At 45.9% G+C, this 27,098-nt stretch overlaps 1 protein-coding gene across 5 annotated transcripts in view; it reads left to right on the top strand.

The window, feature by feature from the left end:
* Positions 1-27,098, top strand: part of EBF1 (EBF transcription factor 1) — a 481,397-nt gene that overhangs the window by 383,432 nt on the left and 70,867 nt on the right. For 3 of the 5 annotated variants that reach the window (XM_068278298.1, XM_068278296.1, XM_068278293.1), the window contains exons 9-10: positions 6,902-7,035; positions 14,570-14,696. In XM_068278298.1, coding sequence (XP_068134399.1) covers positions 6,902-7,035; positions 14,570-14,696 — 261 coding nt within the window. The remainder of the gene's footprint in view (positions 1-6,901; positions 7,036-14,569; positions 14,697-27,098) is intronic. The other 2 variants (XM_068278297.1, XM_068278295.1) reach the window with 1 other exon arrangement.

The raw sequence follows: 27,098 nt of genomic DNA, 5'->3' as shown, positions 1-27,098 counted from the left end.
TGGCCGGGGCTGCAGCAGTGCTCAGACGTCTCCTATTATGTCAGCAGAGTTCCCCTTTACTATTTCCCATAATGCACAGAGAGTTGGCTAGGGCTGCAGCAGCGCTCAGACGGATCCTGTTGTGTCAGTAGAGTTCCCCTTTACTATTTCCCATAATGCACAGAGAGTTGGCCGGGGCTGCAGCAGCGCTCAGACAGCTTCTCTTATGTCAGTAGAGTTCCCCTTTACTATTTTCCATAATGCACAGAGAGTTAGCCGGGGCTGCAGCAGCGCTCAGACAGCTTCTCTTATGTCAGTAGAGTTCCCCTTTACTATTTCCCATAATGCACAGAGAGTTGCCTGGGCTGCAGCAGCACTCAGACGGCTCCTCTTATATCAGTAGAGTTCCCCTTTAGTATTTCTCATAATGCACAGAGAGCTGGCCGGGGCTGCAGCAGCGCTCAGACAGCTCCTCTTATGTCAGTAGAGTTCCCCTTTACTATTTCCCATAATGCACAGAGAGTTAGCCGGGGCTGCAGCAGCGCTCAGACAGCTTCTCTTATGTCAGTAGAGTTCCCCTTTACTATTTCCCATAATGCACAGAGAGTTAGCCGGGGCTGCAGCAGCGCTCAGACAGCTTCTCTTATGTCAGTAGAGTTCCCCTTTACTATTTCCCATAATGCACAGAGAGTTGCCTGGGCTGCAGCAGCACTCAGACGGCTCCTCTTATGTCAGTAGAGTTCCCCTTTAGTATTTCTCATAATGCACAGAGAGTTAGCCAGGGCTGCAGCAGCGCTCAGACGGCTCCTGTTATGTCAGTAGAGTTCCCCTTTACTATTTCCCATAATGCACAGAGAGTTGGCTAGGGCTGCAGCAGCGCTCAGACGGCTCCTGTTATGTCAGTAGAGTTCCCCTTTACTATTTCCCATAATGCACAGAGAGCTGGCCAGGGCTGCAGCAGCGCTCAGACGGCTCCTCTTATGTCAGTAGAGTTCCCCTTTACTATTTCCCATAATGCACAGAGAGTTAGCCAGGGCTGCAGCAGCGCTCAGACGGCTCCTGTTATGTCAGTAGAGTTCCCCTTTACTATTTCCCATAATGCACAGAGAGTTAGCCAGGGCTGCAGCAGCGCTCAGGCAGCTCCTCTTATGTCAGTAGAGTTCCCCTTTAATATTTCCCATAATGCACAGAGAGTTAGCCGGGGGTGCAGCAGCACTCAGACGGCTTCTCTTATGTCAGTAGAGTTCCCCTTTACTATTTCCCATAATGCACAGAGAGTTAGCCTGGGGCTGCAGCAGCACTCAGGCCCCTCCTCTTATGTCAGTAGAGTTCCCCTTTACTATTTCCCATAATGCACAGAGAGTTAGCCAGGGCTGCAGCAGCACTCAGGCCCCTCCTCTTATGTCAGTAGAGTTCCCCTTTACTATTTCCCATAATGCACAGAGAGTAGGCCTGGGCTGCAGCAGCGCTCAGGCAGCTCCTCTTATGTCAGTAGAGTTCCCCTTTACTATTTCCCATAATGCACAGAGAGTAGGCCGGGGCTGCAGCAGCGCTCTGGCAGCTCCTCTTATGTCAGTAGAGTTCCCCTTTACTATTTCCCATAATGCACAGAGAGCTGGCCGGGGCTGCAGCAGTGCTCAGACGGCTCCTCTTATGGTAGTAGAGTTCCCCTTTACTATTTCCCATAATGCACAGAGAGCTGGCCAGTGCTGCAGCAGCGCTCAGACAGCTCCTCTTATGTCAGTAGAGTTCCCCTTTATTATTTCCCATATTGCACAGAGAGCTGGCCGGGGCTGCAGCAGCGCTCAGACGGCTCCTCTTATGTCAGTAGAGTTCCCCTTTATTATTTCCCATAATGCACAGAGAGCTGGCCGGGGCTGCAGCAGCGCTCAGGCGGCTCCTCTTATGTCAGTAGAGTTCCCCTTTAGTATTTCCCATAATGCACAGAGAGCTGGCCGGGGCTGCAGCAGCGCTCAGACGGCTCCTCTTATGTCAGTAGAGTTCCCCTTTACTATTTCCCATAATGCACAGAGAGCTGGCCGGGGCTGCAGCAGTGCTCAGACAGCTCTTCTTATGTCAGTAGAGTTCCCCTTTTCTATTTCCCATAATGCACAGAGAGTTAGCCAGGGCTGCAGCAGCGCTCCTCCGTATAGTTGCCCTCCTCGCTATCTCTTCATTCTGTATGTTGGAACATTGTGATTCTGATAATGATGTTGCCTCCTTGCAGCTGTCAGCCGCATTATAATATTTACTAAGCCGATCGCTTGGAAATCATAAAATGCAGATGCGTCACCACAATCCTCCTCTGTGTTTTGTGGAGGTGGATTTATTGTCTGATACGGCGGTGTAACCGTGAAACGCGCGTTACTCAGAAAACGAGGCTCTCGACTTTCTACAACTGTTTATTTATTCACTTCTTTACGTTACTGAGAAAAAAGAACATGCAATCGGTGTGCGGCTTTGGATGGCGCTAATCAGGATGGATCAGAAGTTTATGACATTGGACCGCTTCCAAACTGCATACTGCCAGAATTATACACATCTCACTGACCATTCGCCATCGCTAGTCACCACCGTAATGTGCAAATTACAATTGTGCTAAATTTCACGTAATATTTGTAATTACGTAATTGTAAAATCGTAATCACCAAAAATTAAACACAATTTTGCTTAAAGGGGCAATAGAGGGAAAAACTGTAAAATTTAAAGTATGTGCAAACATATACAAATAAGAAGTACATTTTTTCCAGAGTAAAATGAGGCATAAATTACTTTTCTGCTATGTTGCTGTCACTTACAGTAGGTAGTAGAAATCTGACAGAAGTGACAGGCTTTGGACTAGTCCAACTCTTTATAGGGGATTCTCAGGGATATATTTATTTTCAAAAGCACTTAGTGAATGGCCGTTGCTCTGTCCAACTGCCAAAAAACTGTGTAGGGAGCAGGGAAGCTGGCCAGGATCATTGTTTAAATCCTTTTTCAGGAATATATTTATAGAAGAATAAAAGCCTTGCTGAGGATCCCCTATGAAGAGATGGACTAGTCCAAAACCTGCCGCTTCTATCAGATTTCTACTACCTACTGTAAGTGACAGCAACATAGGAGAAAAGTAATTTATGTCTCATTTTACTCTGGAAAAAATGTACTTCTTATTTGTATATGTTTGCACATATTTTAAATTTTACAGTTTTTCGCTGTAGTGCCCCTTTAATTACGACTGTATATGACATTTTTGTAATCATAATACATTTCTTACCTTTAATTCATTTTTTTTTTTTTTTTTTTTTTTTTTTTTTATGATTTTTCTTTTGTGTGTAAAACAGGAAAATTATAATTTCGTGTTACTAGTAATTTCGTGTAATCTTTGCCTGTGAAAACACACAATGACAAAATTACGAGTAACGTGAAATGAAACATGAAATTACGATTTAACGCAAAATTACGATGCAAAATTGCGAATTACGGCAGAATTCATTATGAATTTTCCAAAAATCGCAAATTGCAATTTTGTGTGGTAATTGCAAATTACGATGTGAAATTACATTAAAGCGAAATTTCAGTTCATCACTAGTAATCAATGGATTTAAAGTGGACCTAAACTCTTGCACAGGACAGAAGGAAAACGCAGAGAAATGCACCCTGAATGTATTTAGAGAGTTTAGCCTGTTTAATTCCCCCTCATTTGTGTCTAATCACAAGTTGTAATTAGATCCTCCCCTGTGTCACATGACTGCCTATGGCAGAGATGGCAGATTAGCCCATTTGAAAGCACAGGCTGTAAACAATATGTCTGCTTCCATGAATCAGGAAGTAGAAACAGTACAGATTTATTTTAGGATTTGTATCAGCTGTAATAAAGAAATGCTTTTTGTTTAAAGGTTCTCATGCTGTTGTGTATCTTTTAGAGCAGAGAGGAGTTCTGAGTTCAGGTCCACTTTAATAAAAGTTATTCTGCTCTGGCGCCTCTGTTTTAATATTACTAGATTAGCTGCATGCTTGTTTCAAGTGTGTGATTCAGACACTGCTGCACCCAAAGAAATCACCAGGAATGCCAGGAAACTAATATTGTTCAAAAGGAAATCAATATGTCAGCCTCCTTATACCTCTCGCTTTAAATATGCTTTAAACACCATCACAAGTTTGATTTGAGTTTATGCTACGAAATGCAAATTGTTTGCTGTGAAATTCATCATGGAATCAACCTTCCCCCCCACCCCTTAAAGTGAACCAGAGACGAAGCACCCTCATGTATTTTACCAAATAGATCAGTGGGAACATTAGAGAAAACACCTACCATGCTTTCTGTTTCATTCTGCACTGCACAGTTTGTTTTTTATCAGACCTGATAAAATCCCCGACTGAGCATTCAGTCTGGCTTTGCTACAATGACTCAGCTATCATGATTCCTGAGCAGAGCCAGCAGGGGGCAGGCTTGGACTTGAAAAGACATGAGAGAACACAGACTGAGCTATAAATATTCCTGAGCAAAGCCAGACTGAATGCTCAGTCGGGGATTTTATCAGGGCTGATTAGAAGCAAGCTGTGCAGTGCAGAATGAAACAGAAAGCAAGGTAGGTGTTTTCTCTAATGTTCCCACTGATATATATGGTAAAATACATGAGGGTGCTTTGTCTCTGGTTCCTTTAAAGTCCCCTCCCTTTTAGTTTTTCCCGCCATCGTCCTCGCAATGAGTACGTCGGCTGAAGCCCCCTCCAGGAACTATAACACCTCCCTAGTAGATAAAGTTCACCCGCTATAAATGAAATGTACACCACTTAATCTTTTAGAATTTTAGCGCTAGTCTGTATTTTCCCAGCGATTCCCCAGGCTCGCGCCCTTTGATGGGGGCCGCGTACGAAGCGCCGTGCGTTCCCTATCAACTACACTAGAGACAAAAATGACATTTACACGGCTCTTATAAGCCATCACGCCAAAGGGGTGCTTAAACAGGCGGGGCACGGCGATATTTAATAACCGGCACGCGCCCACCGGCGGCTGAATTTGCATTTCAAGGCTGCGTTGCGCATTTGGGATAAAAGCCTTTATTTGTGGAGTGATCATTATTTTAACAAAGAAGAGCCTCTTGATAATTTCCATTTTAACTCTCCAGCAGGCGATCAGGTATTCAGGACGATTATGTTCAATTGTGGCTGTAATCATGTTATTGTCACGGATTGAAGAGGAGGACTTCTTATGGGGACGTTTTAGCTGAAATGTTTTTTCTTTAAAAAGAGGAAAATAGAGTACATTTAACCGGCTACGCGCAGAGAATGTTTTATTGCGGCGGTAATACATTTTAGTATGTTAACTAGAGAGTATTTGTAATCAGGGGATTGATTCATACAAGCTGGGATAGATGGTGGTCTCCCAGTCAGGGGAGGTGGTGGGGTGGGGGACATGGTCGGCCTGCGGCATCACCTACCCTCTGACAGCGCAGTCATTCAGCTGTATTTTAAAACCAACCTAAAATGTGTGTTGCAGAGGATTGTTTTAAAAAATTAAGCCATGCTTTAGGAGGCGCTGTAGTAATATAAAGTAGAATGCACGTTTGTATCTTCTCCCCGTGTCTGCGTGGGTTTCCTCCGGGCACCCCAATTTCCTCCCACATCCCAAAAACATACAAATAATTTAATTGGCTTCCCCTAAATTGGCCCTAGGCTATGATGCATACACTACACAATACATACATAGGCATATGACTATGGTAGGGATTAGATTGTGAGCCCCTCTGAGGGACAGTTATGTGACGAGACAATATATACTCTGTACAGCGCTGCGGAAGATGTTGGCGCTACATAAATACTAAATTTACCTGGTTTCAGCATTAAAAACACTTCCTATATCTATATATTGCTTTAAAATGGTATGTAGCTCCGCCCTCTCAGTGACACTTAGCCTAGGCCAGTGATGGCTAACCTTGGCACTCCAGCTGTGATAAAACTACAAATTCCATCATGCCTCTGCCTCCCCAAGTTATGCTTAGAGCTGTCAGAGTATTGCAATGCCTCATGGGAGTTGTAGTTCCACCACAGCTGGAGTGCCAAGGTTAGCCATCACTGGCCTAGGCTGTATAGCTATGTTTAAAGAGACTCTAAAGTTTCATTTTTTACCTCATTGCCTTCTTCAGCATTAAATTCTAAGCTGAATCGCCGTATCCCCGTGGCAGAACGAGTTATTTATAGTCCTGAAATTGACCTGCACAGTTCCACAACTTTGCAGGTCGTAGATTTTGCTGCCTGGTAGAGGCAGAGCTTTGCCCAGTAGCTCTGCCTCTTATTCAGTCAATCTCCGCCTCTCCCCTCCCCTCTCAGTGAAAGAAGACTGAGAAGGGCGGGGAGAGGAGGAGATTGACTGGTGTAGAGGCAGAGCTGTGCGCAGTACCAGGAAGCAGAATGATGCAACCTGTGGAACCTAGCTGGGCAATTTCAGGGCTATAAATAACTCGTTTTGCCACAGGGATGCAACGATTCAGCTTAGAATTTAATGCTGAAGAAGACTGAATAAGAAAACAAGGTAAAAAAACGAGACTTCAGTGTCTCTTTAAACCCCAAATAAATATATGGGACTCCAGAAAAGTTTTATATAGAATTAGCCCTACATTTACTGTCCAAATACTTATCTCATAAGTTTATTTTCACTTCAGTTCTGCTTAATACTACATCATGTTTGAAGAGCTTGGACTATGGTGGACCTTTTAGGAGAGTGTGCCCTAACTTTATACAGCCTAGCAAGCGGTTGGCTGGGTATATTAGGATGCAAGTGCTCCTTTAGTCAGTTATAATTGTTATGTCACTGTTATTACATTACAAGAATATATATTTGTAGTCCTCATTGCAAATATAAAAACCCGTGTTCTGAGATTTGATGCTCCTTACAATAATGTATCCCCTGTTTTCATCTTCTCTCCTCTGTTTTGAAAAAGCAGCCACACCATGTATCAAAGCCATCAGCCCGAGCGAAGGCTGGACGACCGGAGGAGCCACGGTCATCATTATAGGAGACAACTTCTTTGACGGCCTACAAGTCATCTTCGGCACCATGTTGGTATGGAGTGAGGTGGGTGTCCTCTTCATGGCTGACCACATTGTGACCTCTGACCACTCAGTGATTGTTCTGACTTACTCTTAAATGCCCGTAGTAGGGGGTCATCTACGTCCGAGGTGGTCAACGTTTTATGTGGTGGCCCTAAACATCAACAAAGCTTGCATTCCAGCTCCAAACCTCACAACTCTCTGCATACCTTTAACGTATGTTTTGTCGTAGACTCACACCGAATGAATATATCACTCCATTTAGCAAGCGTATGCACAGGCTGTGTGCCAATTATATATGGAACCAGGGGTTTTGTTCAGAACCCTAAACCACAGTCAAGGAGAAACTAGCAATACCTTCTCGTTCCTCTTGTCTCTGTAATCACTCCTTGAAAATTTTGACTTTTGGCTGAAGTAAAATGTTCACCCTCCTATTCCCTCCTCTTCCCTGTCACATAGTATGGCTGTCAGCCATACTATCTCAGAAAAAAACAACACATATATAAGTAGATAAATACTTGCTTTACTTACATAACACATGTATTGCACTGTCCACGTTTTGATTTTAGTGATTTTTCTACTGTAAAAAAAGAGAAAATCCTTCTTAGCATTTCCCATTTTATCTGTGGCTATTTTGAAGCCAATCCAGATGTCATTTCCTCCCTTACTCTCCTCTGCCTGATTGTGTATGCATTGCCCGCCCTTCACTAGAGAAAGTGCATTGTCTCAGCATGACAAATATTGGCCAATCAGAGAGGAACAGAGGTGTGGGAGGGGAAAACAGGAGGGAAAGAGGCTTCAGCCAATGAGGCTGCATTAGTTAATTCTGAGGGGAAAGTGGAGAAGCAAAAAAGGGCAACCCAGCATGCCCTGCAACTTCCTTTTTGTGTACCAAATTTTGTGTGTACCAAATAAGAGTCAGGTAAACTGGGGAATGATCATTTATCAACAAGAAAAGTAAAAGTGATTTTTACTTTTGGATTGCCTGGTTAGTAGTTGTTTACCAGATAAAAATAAAGAATTGATTTTTCATTTTATGCCCGACAGTTACTCTTTAAAAGGAGGGAATGGGAGGGTGATAGGAGGGAACATAACAGCAAGCCTGCCTCTTCCTGTCTGAGAACTTGAATTTGGCCCAAAGTTACATTTTTCAAGCAGTTATTACAGGGGCCAGAGGAAACGGGCAGTGCACAGAGGAATGTTGTGCATGAACATGAACATACCTCTGTGCTTAGCTGAGGGAGCTTTGTCTTGGGTCAGGTATCCTTTAACTCCCCAGAAAAAAGGGAAATACTCAGATTAAGTCTCTTTTTAACTAACTTTTTAGTACATTTTCAATTGTTAGATGCTAAAAAGTTATTTAAAGATAAAATTTAAAATTATCTCCTAGTGCAAAAACCTCGGAGAAAAGTGAATTGTATCGGGACTCTAATTCATTGAGTCTGCTTGGAAGCATTCAGGGTTCAAATAAGTGGAATAATAATGAACCGGATAACTGGTACGGTAACTGGCCAGAACTGGTAACTGGCCAGAAAAAAAAGAAACAGAGACTGGCAAAGCATGTGTCCCTTTAATTCCCCCTCCCCCATGATTGGCAAAGATACCTAGCACCTGCCAGGGACCATTCCACCTCCGTATCAAGAGTCCCTTCACTTTAAGAAAAGTTTATTGAACTTGGGAGGGCCCTTTTTAAGAAAGGACGCGAACGGCGTTGCCATTGAAGGCGCGCGTTAGAAGTTTGCAAGCTAATCGTCCTCCCTGTCCCGATGAAGCCGGGGGGATTCCTTTGTCTTCCAAACCAGTGTGAAATCTTTGTCAGAATTCCGCTCAGAAATCTCCGCCCGGCAGGACAATGGCTGGCTCGCCACAAGCCGACTGAAGACAGCGAGGGAGCAGTTCTAATGTAACCGGGAAGCAAAGTGCATACATCTTATATTACAGGGAGCTTCATAGCATAAAAAAGAGCCTCCTAACAAGGTAACTCCTTACAATTCCTGGGATTCAGGAACAGTGCCGCGCGCCATTGTTATCCGCCACATTACACGTGTTGGGGTCGCGGCTCTGCTACATTCGTTACAACAAAGGCGCAGCTAATGAGATTCAGAGCAGTGAAATCCTGACGTTTTTCGGGGCTAGCCGAGCTGGAGATGTTGGCTAATTGATACATTTGGGTTTTCTTACTCCTGCCGACCCCCTACCTCTCCCGCTTCCCCGCGTGTTTTTTGCAGTCCTCGCCATCAGTTTGTTCTTTTCCGTCAAACTTGAGATTCATCTCCTGGACCATCACAAAAGTGGATCTCTTAACGTTCTTCAATTTCGGCTTTTCCCTTCCCCTCACTTTTAGCGGGTAGTTTTAGCTTTTATCTGAAAGGCAAACAATGGAGCTGTTCTATTCCGTCTTGAAAAAAGTATCTTTAAGAACTCGAGTAATCAAAGATGCTTCCCCAGAAGATGAGCTGCCGTCCTTACTTCTAGCCGTGTCCTACATACTTATACAGCCAATCTGGCTTGAATAGCACAGCCATTTTCACAGCTTGTAGCTCCTTAATGTTTCTTTGCCAGTTAAGACATCTCTAAGCTCTGTTACTTTCCAGGGATAGGAATAGACAGTAGATGTCTCTTGGCCAAAATCAATTGTTTGCTGAGTTGGATCACCCACAAGGTACCCGAAAAGAGTGTTTACGGCTTGTTGGGTGTCTAGCGACCTGGTGGTCCTCCAGTTGCTTGCCTAGACATCATGAATCATCAGGAGAATGCTGATAGGTTCCCAGACCTAGGAACACATGAATAGCGACATCTTCCCCTACACAATGGTTATGAGTGTCGGCATACTCTCACATGACGTTTATGGAGCATACAGAGCTCAGACACAGTGGTGTAAAGTCACAGAATGGAGTCACATAGGAAAAGAAAACGACCACCTGAGAGCACTTAAGCAAGCCTCTTTTCCAGAGCCCTATGGCAGCCACTGTAGCTATAACTAGACCTCTGCTTCCATCTCCTCTGAGCTCCAACCCTGCCTGACCTTACCAAGATGGCCAAGTGGTGGCCGAAGGAAGCCAAAAGTGTTACCTTGGCTAAGGTTCATTGTCTCATCACAGCTACTGTTAAAGTGGTCACAATGGAAACCGCATAGAGATAGTATGCATAAACTGTACTTAACAATAAGCAGGGGGAAAGCCGTGCACTCTCTAAACTTCAAGCTTTATGTCTCACAAGCTATTGGCACATAGACAGACTGGGAAAGACAGCAGTGAGGGACAGACAGCGGCCTTGACAGCTGTTCACTCCTTCCTGTTGCCTCACACCTTCCTTCCTGTTGCCTGACTCTACCTTCCTTCCCTCACATTACTCCTTCCTGTTGCCTAACTCTACCTTCCTTTCCCAATGTTACCTGTTCCTGTTGCCAGCGCCGGATTTACAACTCAGGAGCCTGTAGGCACAGGTGCTCTGGCGCCCTAAACTCTGCCTCTCAACTCAGGCCATGCCTCCATATTAGGTAGGCTTCCCTCCTCCCCTGAATAGGTAGCCAGATTTTCCCCAGTATTCGGTAATCCCATTGATCTGGGTAGTAGATGTGCCCCCCCAAGTATAGGAAGCCAAGAGTTTCCCCACTCCAGTATTAAGTAGCACCCACCCTAATAGGTAGTGTGACATTTGGGGAGGGGAGCAACCTCTCCTACATAAGGTGCCTGTAGGCACGAGCCTACAGTGCCTTATGGTAAATCCAGCCCTGCTTGTTGTCTAACTCTACCTTCCTTCCCCATCGTTACTCCTTCCTATTGCCTAACCCTACCTTCCTTCCGCAACATTACTCCTTCCTCTTGCTTAACTCTACCTTCCTTCCTCAACATGACTCCTTCCTGTTGCCTAACTCTACCTTCCTTCCCCAACATTACTCCTTCCTGTTGCCTAACTCCACCATCCTTCCCCAAAGTTACCCTTTCTTGTTGCCTAACTCTCCTTACAAGTTTGCCTCATTCAGCAAAATGTCTTGAACTGGCCCTGCCTGTGATGGTTAAGTAGAAATTTGCATATTAGGCCTATTTAGCCGCTAACCGTATCTCTGCGCTTAAGTGGATGTTTGCCGTGAACAATGTAAGAACTCACTTTAGTAAATTATCCTAGAAAATTCTGTACAACCCTTCAATGAAAAGCCCAGTTTGCCCGTTGATCATTCTAAAGATAAAGTTTATAGTCCAGTTTCTTTTTTTCGGGTATATAAATGGATAGAAAGATCCTTCCTTACCTTGATTAAATACTGCCAGGGACCTGTGCACCAAGGAAACATTGAGGTCAGCCAATACATCCAGGGCCTCCGAAAATAGCTTGTTGCTGTCATGTGTCTGAGAATAGATTTGTAGCTCAGTCCGGGCCACAAGAGAATTTCTGCAGAATCCTGAATACATTAACTTTCACTGTGTGTCTACCTCACATCTGCTGCGGAAGCTCTTGGCAGGACACACAGACATTCAAAAATTATTTATATTGTAAGGGTATATAAGAGAACCTGTCTGTGAAAGCCGTTTATAGCAATCCGAATTTTAGAATGCCTGTCTGCAGGTGTCAGGACTAGATTTCTCATGTGACAGAATGGGGGCCCAATGCTGTACAGGCGCATCGCTAGATTCCAGGCTAGCTACATGTTCTGTTGATATGAAGGGGAAGGAGTGCAAACAGCAAATCACAGGACAGGGTGGCATGGATTGGGCGGGATGAGTAGGAGAACAATGGCCCCGGCTCAGCTGAGATGATCCACCACGTTTAATCACCAACGGGTATCAACACCAACTGGCCTCCTCGGCAAGAACCATGTAACGTGCGAACAAGGCTTTACATTGACCATGTGATAGTTCTGAAGTCTTAAGGTGTCCATACACTGGACATTTTTTCATGTAGGTTCCAGGCAAATGCGATCACTCTGATTGAATATGTTAGAAATAAACCAACCAACTTGCTGACACAATCAATAATTTGAGTGATTTCAGCCAAAAAGTGATCTAATTGATCAAAGTGAGTGAGTGATCAAAAAGTGATCTAATTGATGTAAAATATTGATTGGCAGGTTGAGAGTGGTGATAGGTTGACAGCATCAGGGCCGGGCTAGTTGCAAACTGGGCGTGCAAATGTCCCACTACCTATTAGGGTGGGTGCTACTTAATACTGGAGTGGGGGAACTTCTGGCTTCCTATACTTGGGGGGGGGGGCACATCTAACTACCCAGATCAATGGGATTACCGAATACTGGGGAAAATCTGGCTTCCTAGTCAGAGGAGGAGGGAAGCCTACCTAATGTGGGGGTGTGGCCTGAGTTGAGAGGCAGAGTTTAGGGCGCCAGAGCGCCTGTGCCTACAGGCTCCTGAGTTGTAAATCCAGACTGGCAACAGGAAAGGGTAACATTGGGAAAGGAAGGTAGAGTCAGGCAACAGGAAGGAGTAATGTGATGGAAGGAAGGTAGAGTCAGGCAACAGGAAGGAGTAATGTGATGGAAGGAAGGTAAAGTCAGGCAACAGGAAGGAGTAATGTGATGGAATGAAGGTAGAGTCAGGCAACAGGAAGGAGTAATGTGATGGAAGGAAGGTAGAGTCAGGCAACAGGAAGGAGTAATGTGATGGAAGAAAGGTAGAGTCAGGCAACAGGAAGGAGTAATGTGATGTAAGGAAGGTAGAGTCAGGCAACAGGAAGGAGTAATGTGATGGAAAGAAAGTAGAGTCAGACAACAGGAAGGAGTAATGTGATGGAAGGAAGGTAGAGTTAGGCAACAGGAAGGAGTAATGTGATGGTAGGAAGGTAGAGTCAGGCAACAGGAAGGAGTAATGTGATGGAAGGATGGTAGAGTCAGGCAACAGGAAGGAGTAATGTGATGGAAGGAAGGTAGAGTCAGGCAACAAGAAGGAGTAATGTGATGGAAGGAAGGTAGAGTCAGGCAACAGGAAGGAGTAATGTGATGGAAGGAAGGTAGAGTTTATTTTCCCATTTGTCCCGATTACACGTGCAGAGCGGTGGCGGGAGCGAGTGACTTACTAAAACGTCCTGTTGCCGTTAACAGGCTCAAACAGGACGTTTTAATAAGTCATAATGCCATTAACTTGTTAAAGAGAAACCGTAACCAAGAATTGAACTTCATCCCAATCAGTAGCTGATACCCCCTTTCCCGTGAGAAATCTTTTCCTTTTCTCAAATGGATCATCAGGGGGCTCTGTGAGGTTGATATTGTGGTGAAAGCCCTCCCACAGTGTGATGTCAGCGCCTCACATCACTGAGGTCCTGACTTTACACTGTGGGAGCCTTGTTGCATTGTGGGAAAAAACACCTGTTTCTAACTGCCAAAAAAGCAAGCAGCATCTTCTTCCACTGACATCACCTGCCAGCAGTAAAAATGTCACCATGTGATAAATGTCAGGGAGAGGAAAGATTTTACAATGAGCCAACACTGACAATTATTTATACATAATGATTGTACAAATTAAGCAATTTTTTAATTACATTATTTTCACTGGAGTTCTTCTTTAAGTTTTGTGTTAAACATGGTGAAACGTGGAGAACTGATTTACTTTCAGATGACTTGACTGGATTTGGACATATAGCATAAACTATGTTTTGTTTTGGTTTGGTTTTCAGTATGCTTTTAAAGTGTTTTAAATTGTTTGACAGTGTATACTGTACTGTAACATGCAACAACAACAATATGTAATAAAGACACAGTATTGTATATTTAGTACATGAAGACAGCTTTGTTTGCATCTGTGAAATGTTGTAACTTGAGTCGATTGTAAGTAAGGCATTTATTGTATGTTTATTACTTTAGTGACCTGAACTCTCTGGCAGAATCACTCAGCATGCATACCTCCCTTTATAGCGGACCTGAACTCAGAACTTCCTCTCTGCTCTAAAAAAATAAGCACCATCATAATAACCTTTAAAGAAAAACATTTATTTGTTGCAGCTGATACAAATCTGCAGTGTGTCAAATTCCTGCTTTCACGGATGCAGACATAGGATTAACATCCTGTGTTTACAAATTAGCTGCTCTGCCGAGGCAGCCAGCTGGCACAGCTGAGAGATCAAATTACAACTTGTGAATAGATAAGGGGGGTATTAGACAGGCTAAGCTCTCTAAATACATACAGGGTGCATTTCTCTGTGTTTTCCTTCTGTCCGGTGCAAGAGTTCAGGTCCACATTAAATGCCTTAGTTGTCTACATGTAGCGCAAAGAGTTAATGGATACATTTGCGCATTGACATTAATTGCGCTGCTGCATTTAACCAATTAGTCCCTATGAAGAAATCGTTACATAACATTTATGTTAACGCACGCAGTGACCACCGTGTATTGAATTCCTGTCAGGCGATCACGGGCGCATTGTGCGTGTAACTTTTGTGTACGCGCGTGAAGTATATTGTCATTGCGCTCCATGCGCTTCATAGAGACGCTGACAAGTTAATTACCTCTTTTGTGCCTTTGTTTATAAAGCTGTGACAGAACGACATTACGGGAGATGGGAAAACACTCCGCTATCCCCTTCATTGGCTAATTATGGCTTCTTTTACTTCCGCAGCTAATTACGCCGCACGCCATCCGAGTGCAGACCCCTCCGCGCCACATCCCGGGAGTGGTGGAAGTCACACTATCCTACAAATCCAAGCAGTTCTGCAAGGGGACGCCCGGGAGGTTCATATACACAGGTAGGCACCATTGTCTTCTCTCTACCAGTTCCTTACATTCCATGCTTAAAGGAGTCATCAGGCAAAGTAACTTATATAAAACACGCATGCCTGCATGTAACGAACCTTTCTTTAGCTGGATGTCGCCCTCCGTTCCCGTTTGTAATGCATCAATTTTGTGTAGTACGCTCCGGTCGGGGACCCGACCTCGAGGTCGGGCTCCCCAGCGACCCGGAACTCCTTTGGCAACGCAGGCGCAGTTCTATTTTCCTATCTACAGGACGCTAGCGCAGTGAGCTCCCAATATGTGTGCATGCGTAGGTTCACGTACGGCTGTGCACATGTACTGGAGCCGCCGGAGGAGGGTTTGAGCTTGCTTCGTCACTCGCATGCCAAACCCTCCACTTCAGCCGCCGCCCAAAAACACTCCCACTCCCTTCAGTCAAAGTCAAAGTGATCAAATAATGTGTTAGCCTCTGCCTGCCTGCGCGTCTAATGCACGGATGAACTGTGCTGGGAGCGCGCACCAGGCTAGGCAGAGGCTGAAGGGAGTGGGAGTGTTTGGTGGGCGGAGGATGAAGAGGAGGGTTTGGCTTGCGAATGACGAAGGCAAGCTCAAACCCTCCTCCGGCGCTCTGGTACGCGTGCGCAGCCATACCTCAAAGTACGGTAACACGCATTGCGGACCAACTTCCCCCTGCGTTCCACGTAAAGGAAAGGGGAAGTTGGCATAATGACAGGCAAAACTACTTCTGGGGCATGAAATTCAAATGGCCTGAATTGCAGAGCTGGGGAAGGGATTTGAGAAAAAAAAACGATGCGATCCTGCTAAGATTATACTTCTCAACAGCCGCGGGTAGGTCATTTCATTAGCTATATGTTTGCCTGATAACTCCTTTAATATTGCCACTGCTAAAGAAGAACTCCAGCAAAGCACAAAGGTGCTCCTTATGCATGTTCCAGGGTGGGAGGAGGCATCCCAAGATGTGATGTGTGGAAGTGAGACTGGATAAAACAAAAATAAATAGGCTTACCTCTAAAAGAAGAGGGTAGCCCAAATAAATTACCAGTCACTTGAATGATAATGCATAGCCCATTGACTTGCATTACTTTCCACGGAAATCCGGCAGTAACACGATATTGACTTTGCGGTGGCGGAAAATAAAGTCAATGGGGTATGCATATTTTTTTTAAAAGTCTGGAGGCGGCATTGCGGTGCGTATTCGCAGAATGACAGTAAATCCAGTAACCTGTCCAACAGGAAGTAGGTCACTGGGTGAGGGGTGTGCAGGGGGCGGAGCTATGCATATGACCATGTGGGCGTACTCTGCAACAAGGTCATATGTTTGTGATTTGCCCTCGCCGCACCGCTCCACAAATGCACAACTTAAAGGACATCCGAGGTGAAAATAAACTGATGAGAAAAACAATTGTATCTATCCTCCTTCTTCTAAAACTGACTTTTTAAAATATCCCACAGTTTTATTTTATATTTAAATTTAGTTTTTAAGTTTTTACTGTGTCATTGTCTCTGCTCAAGAACACCTTCATTGAAGTATGCCAGAGCTCAAATCTGTGAATTATTGACCCTTTGTATTTCTTTTCTGCTCCAGGAAGCCATTTACTGTCAGGAAAGTATTTTATGGCTGTAATTACTTATCAGTGAGGGTTATGCCATAGCCTGACCCAGTCCGACCGGGTCCCAACCCGGACAAAAACTGTCACTTGCATGCCTGATGTTTAACTCTTTAAAGGCGTTATCAGCCAAATGCACGAAAATGAGGTTTGCTCACCTGGGGCTCTCTCCAGCCCCTTGCAGCCGTTTGGCCTGAATACAGAGCCCGGAGACCGGGTGAACGGCGGGTAGCGGAGCAGACGGCGTGGGACAGTCAGCTGCAAGGGGCTGGAGAGAGCCCCAGGTGAGTAAATCTCATTTTCGTGCATTTGGCTGTTAACTCCTTTAAGGCAGAGAAAGAAAAAAAAGGCACATAGCATAGTTATTAGTGTTCTTGGCACTGTACATACACATGTCTATATCATCATGTCACCTCAGTTGTCCTTTAAGTGTAATAACAGTCTAATTATTAAATTTGTATGCCTCCTACACACCCCACATTTTAAAGGTTAGGGAGGGGAGCCCCCCCAGCTACCACTGTGCCAATTTGCAAGCCCTGAAACTTGCTGGTTCACAAGATAGGTTCATACACCATATCTCGGGAACCAGAAAATCAGGGAAGGAGGGATCCCCTCCATACCCTTTATGGCGTGTAATAAGCAGGGCTGCAGAGACATCAGCAGCACATATTGGCAGCATAGGCTGATATATAGAGCGCATGCGCGAGAAAACACGATGAAGTGGCAGCAAAAACGTGCTGGGTGGCAGAGAGTGTCATCACGCAGGCACTCCGCAGAGACACTAGTTAGCTAGCTTGCTCGCTGGAATGCCTTCGTCTGCCCCTGGCTGCTCTCTCTTAATAACTGATCAGCCAGGAAACAGAGATCAATCATGGAGGAACTGAGGCCAACACAAACATATTGACCGAAGCAAAGCCAATAACTGCCTGCTGCAGAAACTTCATTCATCATCCGAACAAGAGAGAGAGAGAGAGGAGTCAGGAGAGCGCGCAGCCACTGCCGAGGAGCACTGTGATATTCCCAAACCACTTCACTATCTGCCCTCCGCCTAATCTCACACCACACAGGAGAGCAGATTTATCAAGACAAGTGCCAGGTGGAGCTGAATGGATGCCCAGGTCAAAGAATCTGATTGGTCGCTTCTGCAGCTGGTTTGCTCCACTCTGATCTTCCCTAGTTTTGATATATCTGCCTAGGTGGCCTGTTTCTGAAAACTGATAAGGACAGAGGGAGACATCTGAGGCGGTACCTCAGCAACAAAATGACAGCCATTATTATCCCATTCAGGGCTGTTTCTTGGGCAGTGCGGAAAGGGCAACCACCCTGGGCGTAGACTGGCAAGTAGAAGAAGGGGGGCGCAGGCAAAAGGGCATAACCGATAGGGAGCTGATGACACACGGTGCAGCCAAATGGAAGAAGAAAGAAAATTACCAACGCGATCATCAGGGGCGTAACTAGAAGTCCCCGGGCCCCCTGCAAGAATTTGAGTGGCCCCTTCCCACTGGGGCCCGCTCATGGCCGTTTTGGTGTGGGGCAGGGGGGGTCGCAGCATGAGGGGAGAGCTTTGCACATCAGCGGGGAGGGGGGGACAGTCGTCCCCCGCCCTCACCTCAGGCTCTCCCCTCCTGCATCTAAATGGCAGCAGCAGCTGCGCAGTAGCTATAATTACCTCCATTCACCACCGGAGGTCTCCAATCTGCAAGGGCTTCACATTACTTCCTGTTTTAACAGGAAGTAATGTGAGGCCCTTGCAGATCGGAGACCTCCGTGGTGAATGGAGGTAATTATAGCTGCTGCCTCCGCCGCTGCTGCTGCCACTTAGATGCAGGAGGGGAGCGCAGAGGAGAGAGTCCGAGTTGAGGGAAGGAGGGGGGACTGTCCCCCCTCCCCGCTGATGTGCAAAGCTCTCCCCTCATGCTGCGACCTCCCTGCCCCACCCCAGAACGGCCATAAGCGCCCTCCCCCCCCCCCCCCCCACACGGGGGCAGGGGCCTGCTTCTCCTATTGTTACGCCAGTGGCGATAATCTTTCTTGGCTGCGTCCAACCTCAAGTCATCATCACGTCACCACTGCGTGATGACACCTGATGTCCTGTAGCGGTACTGCAGGCTGTCAGTGCACAGCGCCTGTGGAGGAGTCGGCTTTCCGGGCTCTCTTTGCCTGTGTGTTCTCCTGGTCCCTGCTTCCTCCTGGATGAGCGACTGCTGGTCACTAGTAAGTAGGCAGATCTACTTGTGACCAGTGGCTGTGTGACTGTCCCTGAAGAATCAGGGTTCACAAGTCCAGAGGGGTGGGGAGGAAGGGGGCGCAATTTCTACACCCTCGCCCTGGGTGCAGCCGAGAAACTGCCCTGATTCCAGTTTTCTGCAGAGTATGAAACATCTGCCTAGACCTGGCGGTACTCTACCTGGGGCTTCCTCCAGGCCCCTTCAGGCCTCTTGCACACTACATGCCATTCCAATTCCAATTTTTTTAAGGACGACAAAGGAGAGATTACCCTGGAGGGGGCTGGCGGAAGCCCCCGCCCCCAGGTATGTATAATTTTTTTTCTTTTACGCCGTCTCAGGTACCCTTTAAAGGGAAACTCAAGCCAAAATATTCCCACATCATAAGAATTCTATATAAACTATTTGTTTGCTACATAGTTATTGAAAAGGTTAATAGACTGTGTTTCACTTTGCTCAGAAGCTTCTCAGTTGCATGTCACACTTCCGCATTGTTGTTGAAGCTTCTCAGATTGTCGTTTGATCACTAATTGCAGTTGATAAGAGTGAGAAAACACGGCAGAAATGGGTTGTTGTGCAGGATTCAGTGTGACCAGGGCCGGTTCTCAACTATATGCTGCCTGGGCAAACTTGTGAGGATGCGCCCCCTAACACACACCTTCCGAATTGGAATGATCCCACTGCACCTGACAATTTGCACCGCACGTCATAGCTGCGGTGAGCCCCCCAAAAAACACCCTCAGTATAGGTAGGTAGCCAGGTATAGGTGCCCCCAGTGTTGGAAGCTAGGTACAGTTGCCCCCAGTATAGGTTAGCCAGGTACAGTTGCCTCCAGTATAGGTTAGCCAGGTACTGTTGCCCCCAGTATAGGTTGGCCAGGCACTCTTTTCACTTCCTGTTTCTGCCTGGTGCTGTCCCCAGACTACTGCCGCCTGAGGAAGTCTCCTCACTGGCCATCATGGGCGGACCGGACCTCAGTGTGACTGTGGGCAGAGAAAAGAAAGCTTTGCTCACTGTAAAGCTTTGTTCGCACATACAAGGCCTGTTACCAAGCAGTGTTTGGGACTTGATCACCCAGGTGACAGTTCAGGGCTGTACAGACAGTTTCTGTTGCTATGGAGGTGGAGAAGGGCTGAAGGTGTGTCTCACGATGGAGTGGGCGGGGTTGAGTAGGAGAACAATGACCTCGACCTCTGCTCGGCCAAACCATTTACCAGACAGATCAATCACCAATGCATTGAGGGGGACGGGGGGGGGGGGGGGGGCTGTTATATACACACTAGATTCTCTGCAGTAAAGTGTCAATGTTTGCTGTCAGTCAGTGGATTAGTGCAAGTATTAACAGGGAGTAGCAATGGCTCCAGCTCTGTGCAGCTTATTGCAGAAATACACTCTATATTTAAAACACGACACTGTTGCCATGGTTACTTAGAAGTTGCAATTCTAGCTAAGGCCCAGTGCACACCAAAACCGCTAGCAGATCGTCAAAACGCTAGCGGTTTTGGGAGCAGAGAGCAGATATTTTGCCGGGTGCACACCAAGCGGATTTTGTATGCGATCCACCAGCCGCATCAGCCAGTGAAAACGCTTGGCTATTGTATTTCAATGTGTGGTGCACACCGGCGGTTTGAGTTTTTTTAGCAAACCGCAAAAGCGCAGCAGGAGGCGCGTTTGCGGCTTGGCAAAAACCTCAAACCTGTAAATTAAAACTTCTGCGCCTATGCATAAAATGAATGCACTCTTTATTAAAATTAATGATTGGAAATAACAAGTCTGCACCTGGAGATAAACCAGCGGCCTCACTCCCAGTCATACACCTGATCACATTCACAAGCCCCAGGGACTTCACTCAGAGTGTTCCACTGTGGATTATCACAAGCGTGCACCCGTTTGTAAACAACTACTCTTATTGATGCGCATCAATCTAAAAAACAATGCTAAAATATATTATTCCTGAAATGGACTCCTCAGAAGTGTAGTCTTTCACTACAAGCCTTGCATTTCCATATATTGGCAAATTGTAAGTAAATATAATCCTCCGTATAATCCTTGGGTCATATCAGGTCCTCTGAAATCTGTAATAGCAAACTCACAGTTTTTAGAAGTTATTCGGCGTTGATAGTTTCCAATTACTTCAAAGGAGAGACGGAGGGGCAGATGGAACCACACAACACTCCAGATATCTACGTTATTGAGTCCGCTTGAGTCCCGGCCGGTCACTCACTGCTGGATCAATCCCGTAACAGGCTCCACATGGACTTCCGGCTTCCGGCTTCAAGGTCCGCCCCGGGGCCCCCCCGGCCCTCCAACACCATTTGCTCCCAATATGCCATGTATAAATTTGCGAACCCCGGAGCGAACCTCGTCCCCATTGCCGTGCCAACCCGCTGTAGAATAGGTGAACATATAAACAATATCAAGAATGGGAATGTAAAACAACCATTGAGTAAACATTTTAAAGAGCAACATGGAAAAAGCCTTGAAACGTTCAAATTTTATGCTATACAGACTGTGGAGAGAGATTGGAGGGGTGGCAACTATATTGATAAAATGTCACGGAAGGAGACCGAGTGGATATACACTTTGAACAGTGGAGTCCCGTTGGGACTCAACTCCGATATTGAAATCTATGCATTTTAATGAAAATATTGAAGAAATAGACTTTATACAGATTACGGAGAGAGGTGGGTGGAGTGTTGCAGTATAAGAGGACGCACAACCAATAGGAACATGCCCTGAAGAAGGTAGGCGTAACCTACTGAAACGCGTAGGCGATTGGCTCTTGGTTGTGGTGACGTCACCCCCGGACTCCGTGTGCAGCAAGGCTTGTAAGAGCTTGAAGCCGGAAGCCGGAAGTCCATGTGGAGCCTGTTACGGGATTGATCCAGCAGTGAGTGACCGGCCGGGACTCAAGCGGACTCAATAACGTAGATATCTGGAGTGTTGTGTGGTTCCATCTGCCCCTCCGTCTCTCCTTTGAAGTAATTGGAAACTATCAACGCCGAATAACTTCTAAAAACTGTGAGTTTGCTATTACAGATTTCAGAGGACCTGAAATGACCCAAGGATTATACGGAGGATTATATTTACTTACAATTTGCCAATATATGGAAATGCAAGGCTTGTAGTGAAAGACTACACTTCTGAGGAGTCCATTTCAGGAATAATATATTTTAGCATTGTTTTTTAGATTGATGCGCATCAATAAGAGTAGTTGTTTACAAACGGGTGCACGCTTGTGATAATCCACAGTGGAACACTCTGAGTGAAGTCCCTGGGGCTTGTGAATGTGATCAGGTGTATGACTGGGAGTGAGGCCGCTGGTTTATCTCCAGGTGCAGACTTGTTATTTCCAATCATTAATTTTAATAAAGAGTGCATTCATTTTATGCATAGGCGCAGAAGTTTTAATTTACATGTTTTTTGGTGTATAGTTTGCGGATTCTATATTAACTTGTTGCTGCCATCTTTTAATTTAATTACTTTAGCGCCACAATCTTGTCCAAAAACCTCAAACCGCCGGTGTGCACCATCCCATTGCAATACATTAGCCAAGCATTTTTTCCAGGCGGATGCGGCCGGCGGATCACTCCAAAAACCGCTCGGTGTGCACTGGGCCTTACTGTCAGTTCTTGAAATCACTTGTGCAATGAATCCTTGTGGTATAGTTTATATCAGTGCTCAGCAAATCGCTGCCTGTACCATTTTGAGGGCGATTTTGCTACAATGGAAAATAGGAAAAACGCAAAACGCTCACAAAATCGATTTATGCGGTGATTGTGTTTGCGCTTTGAAGAATAAATATATTGTATTTATTCTTTTCCGGGTCAAAGAGTTCACTTCCTGATTTGCATCAGGAAGAGAAAAAACAAATCGCTCTGCAAAAGCGCTTTGAAAAGCACTTTACAAAAAATCGTAGCACACAGGTAAGCGCTGGGAGGCGCTAAAAAAAAATCACTCACAAAATGGCAAAACGCTGGCCTCAGCGAACAAAGCCTTAGCGGGCTGTAAAGTAAAACTGAATGTACGATTTTATTAACGTCAAGTTACAAAACAAAGGTCTCCATCTATGTGTATGGCATTTGTACAACAAAAACGAAGTATTCTTTGAAGCTAAATGCAAGGTTTTTTGGACAATTCAGATTTTAGCTTCTTTCTATGTTTTATTTTTCCTATGGGGACTTTTTTTTTTTTTTTTAAAGTGGATTTGAGTCTTAACCTGGATTCCCCCTACCCCCTTCTCCCTCTTTAAAGTAATCAGAAAATTTATAGAGCAGCAGTAAAATAATAAAAAAAAAGGTTGTAGGATATCGACCCCGGCAAAATAATAACACGACTCATCTGTAGGAGGAAGAAAAATGAAGCGGGGAAGGTGGGGGGTGTCTGAGCGCGATGCTGTGCGTATTGATCCGCAGGACAGAAGCACACACTCGTCTTCTCATTAGCTCGCTGGCTCCCTGGTCTCGTTACACGGACACCGCGGCGCTGGGAAGGGGGGCGCGGAGGAGGAGGAGGGGGGATCTCAGCCTCTGACCAAGAAATAGGAAACAGATCTGAGACTGCTATGGCCAAACTCACTGTCACCTTCCCCCGGTGACAGGCAAGTCTCCTTATTCATGCCTCCTGTCTTGGCATGAGGGCAATTACACGGTGACACATGAAGGGCGATTTCCCCCGAGGACGCGGCGCAATGTCCATCAGTCTGCGAGGGCTTCGACAGAAAGGTCAGGGGGTAGCTGCGGTTTGGCATCAGTATTTACTGGAAGCAAACCTGAACTAAACTTCCCTCCTCTTGATCTTGGTTCTGCCACGTCCTTTGTACCTGAATAGCATTGTCTTACTTTTGCACATTGCCACGTCACTTTGCTGGGCTGAGCTGTTGAGAGTGTCGTGTCTGTGATGTGGAGCGGCCATCTTGTCTCTGTGACTAAGGGGCAGCCAAGTGCGTAGCAAAAGCCATAGCAGCTGCCATGGGGCCCAGGAGCAGAGGGGGCCCAGGTGGTAGTTGATGTATTCACCATTAACTTTCTTGTGTTCCTCCTCCCTATGATTTTGTCTAAGTGCCCATGGACTATATTGAGTGATGATCGCATGAGAATGCCTACATCGGAGGGCCTCATGAAAGTTTTGCTACGGGGCCCCTTAATGTCTAGCTATGCCGCTGGGGGCAGCCATCTTGTCTCTGTGACCTGGGGCAGCCATGTTGTCTCTGTGACCTGGAGTCAGCCATCTTGTCTCTGTGACCTGGAGTCAGCCATCTTGTCTCTGTGACCTGGAGTCAGCCATCTTGTCTCTGTGACCTGGAGTCAGCCATCTTGTCTCTGTGACCTGGAGTCAGCCATCTTGTCTCTGTGACCTGGAGTCAGCCATCTTGTCTCTGTGACCTGGAGTCAGCCATCTTGTCTCTGTGACCTGGAGTCAGCCATCTTGTCTCTGTGACCTGGAGTCAGCCATCTTGTCTCTGTGACCTGGAGTCAGCCATCTTGTCTCTGTGACCTGGGGCAGCCATCTTGTCTCTGTGACCTGGAGTCAGCCATCTTGTCTCTGTGACCTGGAGTCAGCCATCTTCTCTCTCTGACCTGGGGCAGCCATCTTGTCTCTGTGACCTGGAGTCAGCCATCTTCTCTCTGTGACCTGGAGTCAGCCATCTTCTCTCTGTGACCTGGAGTCAGCCATCTTGTCTCTGTGACCTGGAGTTAGCCATCTTGTCTCTGTGACCTGGGGCAGCCATCTTGTCTCTGTGACCTGGGGCAGCCATCTTGTCTCTGTGACCTGGGGTCAGCCATCTTGTCTCTGTGACCTGGGGGCAGCCATCTTGTCTCTGTGACCTGGAGTCAGCCATCTTGTCTCTGTGACCTGGAGTCAGCCATCTTGTCTCTGTGACCTGGGGCAGCCATCTTGTCTCTGTGACCTGGGGCAGCCATCTTGTCTCTGTGACCTGGGGCAGCCATCTTGTCTCTGTGACCTGGGGCAGCCATCTTGTCTCTGTGACCTGGGGCAGCCATCATGTCTCTGTGAATTCTGAAAATCTACATTACCTACATCTGATATTCTTTTTTTTTCTGACTTGCAGTTCAGTTCTCACCTCTTGTACTCACTTTCGATGGTCTCCAGTTTAAAGGATACCCAAAGTGACATTTGACATGATGAGATAGACATGTGTATGTACAGTGCCTAGCACACAAATAACTATGCTGTGTTCCTTTTTTTCTTTCTCTGTCTGAAAGAGTTAAATATCAGGTATGTAAGTGACTGACTCAGTCCTGACTCAGACAGGAAGTGACTACAGTGTGACCCTCACTGGTAAGAAATTCCAACCATAAAACACTTTCCTAGCAGAAAATGGCTTCTGAGAGCAAGAAATAGGTAAGAAGGGGAATTTCTTATCAGTGAGGGTCACACTGTAGTCACTTCCTGTAGTCAGGACTGAGTCAGCCACTTACATACCTGATATTTAACTCTTTCAGACAGAGAAAGAAAAAAAGGAACACAGCATAGTTATTTGTGTGCTGGGCACTGTACATACACATGACTATCTCATCATTTCACATGATTCCCCCCCCCCCCCCCCCCCAACACAGCAGGGATTAGAGTTAGTGACATGATGGCAGGGATTAGATCTTGGCACATTTGGTGAGTGACAAACAGTTCAGAGATCACTGTAAGTTACCGTTCGTTGCCTCTTCATCCCTACGATTGCCAGACCCGGCTGTTGGTAGCCGCCCTCCACTATGTGAAAACTCTGTGTAGCAGGATGAATATTCTGCAGGCTAACTGCTACTACCACCCTGCTGCCCACAGCCTGCCCCTTTCTTGGTGCCCAGGGCCATGGTGGCCTTACCTGAAATCCGGCCATGCTTATGGGGAAATTTGCTTTCATATATAAGAGTGCTTTGGATTACAAGCAAGTTTTCAGAACTAATTATTCTAACAAACCAAGGTTCCACTTTACTGTATTTAATTGTTTACCACAAATAAAAAATTATTTGAAAAAGAAACTTAGGTAAACTAAAGAAGAGCAAGATGACAACTTCCTGTCAGGTGACTAATTGGACTGAAGTGGATTTTATTTTTGGTCTCTCAGCAAAGTCGGAGTCTCAGTTCAGTTCAGTCCCTGCCTGACTCTCTGCAGCTGTTTCCTAACCAGGCACCCAGGGCTCACTCTTATAGAATAGCGCCTGGAAATGACGGCCGGACCGCGCCTGATTCAGCCGCACAGCTGCTGCCCCTCGTCGCAGGTTGAAAACTTGAAAAACCAAATTCGGTTCCTTTTCTAAACAAGCCACAAACCTCAATCCACACTTAACTTCCAAAACGTGAAAATTTATGAGGAGGGAAAGCAATAAAACGGTTACAATCTGGCGTTTGGTCGCTGTCTGTCGGCTCCCAGCTACCCCTTTCCTCGCAGAATGCGGCTGCCCTGACTTTATTAAAGGTTTTACCACTTCTCACTTCTGCTTTTCTGCTAAACGGCGGGGATAAAACAGCTAACTGCCTGGAGAGCTGTCTGCGTCCCGGCGTGTGCATCTGTCCGCGGCATTGTCAGGAGGGAGAGCGGAGAGGGGACCGAGGCTGTGAGGGCTGGGGGGACAAAATGGCTGCAATCTGCTCTTCCTCTCAGCGCTGGCAAACGTTCGCCAGCTGCTCCCCAAGCATTAGCATTAGTGGAAGGATGAACTTTCGTGTTCGAGCATCACATGAATTTCAAAAACCAAAGCTGCACAGATAGGGCTTGATTCAGTAAAGGACATCCGAGTTGAAAATAAATTGATGAGAAAAATAATTGTATCTATCCTCCTCCGAAAAATAAAAACAAGGAACACCAAGAGCCCCAATAGTGTAATATGCACTGGTAAATGGTTACTAGATAGAGTAAATATTAATACTCACAAACCAGGGTTACCATTAGGCAACCACTGTAAAGGCAGGTGGGGAGATTTTCCTGACCCCACTCAGGAATAAGAAGTCGCTCTCTGTAGATGAGAAAAAGGGGGTTCAACCCTCCACCCAGGGTGGACTCTGTAGAGGTGCCTGGCTCTTCTACTGACCACATATGCTATTGCTCCGTTGTTATTGCCTGATGAAGCGGGATCAAACCTGCGAAACGCGTTGCATATTTGGAGTTCATAAATAAAATCGATTGACTGCCTTTACTACAGTCGTTGTGTGTCTACTCCTCCGAAAAATGACTTTTTAAGATAGCCCACAGTTTTATTTAATATTTAAAGCTAGTTTTTAAGTTTTTACTGTTTCATTGTCTTTACGTAATGAAACCTTCATTGAAGAATGCCGGAGCTGAAATCTATGAATTATTGACCCTTTTTATCTCTTTCCTGCTCCAGGAAGCCATTTACTGACAGGAAAGTGTTTTATGGCTGTAATTACTTATCCGTGAGGGTTATGCTATAGTCTGACCCAGTCTGACCTGGTCCTGACCCGGATAGAAACTGTTACTTGCATACCTGATGTTTAACTCTTTCAGGCAGAAAATGAAAAAAAGGAACACAGCCTAGCTATTTGCATGCTTGGCGCTGTACATACACATGTCCATCTCATCATGTCA

This window comes from Hyperolius riggenbachi, chromosome 3 (assembly GCF_040937935.1).
Source record: "Hyperolius riggenbachi isolate aHypRig1 chromosome 3, aHypRig1.pri, whole genome shotgun sequence".
In the NCBI taxonomy this organism is placed as follows: domain Eukaryota; kingdom Metazoa; phylum Chordata; class Amphibia; order Anura; family Hyperoliidae; genus Hyperolius; species Hyperolius riggenbachi.
The sequence above is the reverse complement of the archived record's forward strand: the minus strand, read 5'-3'. Positions and strand labels throughout refer to the sequence as shown.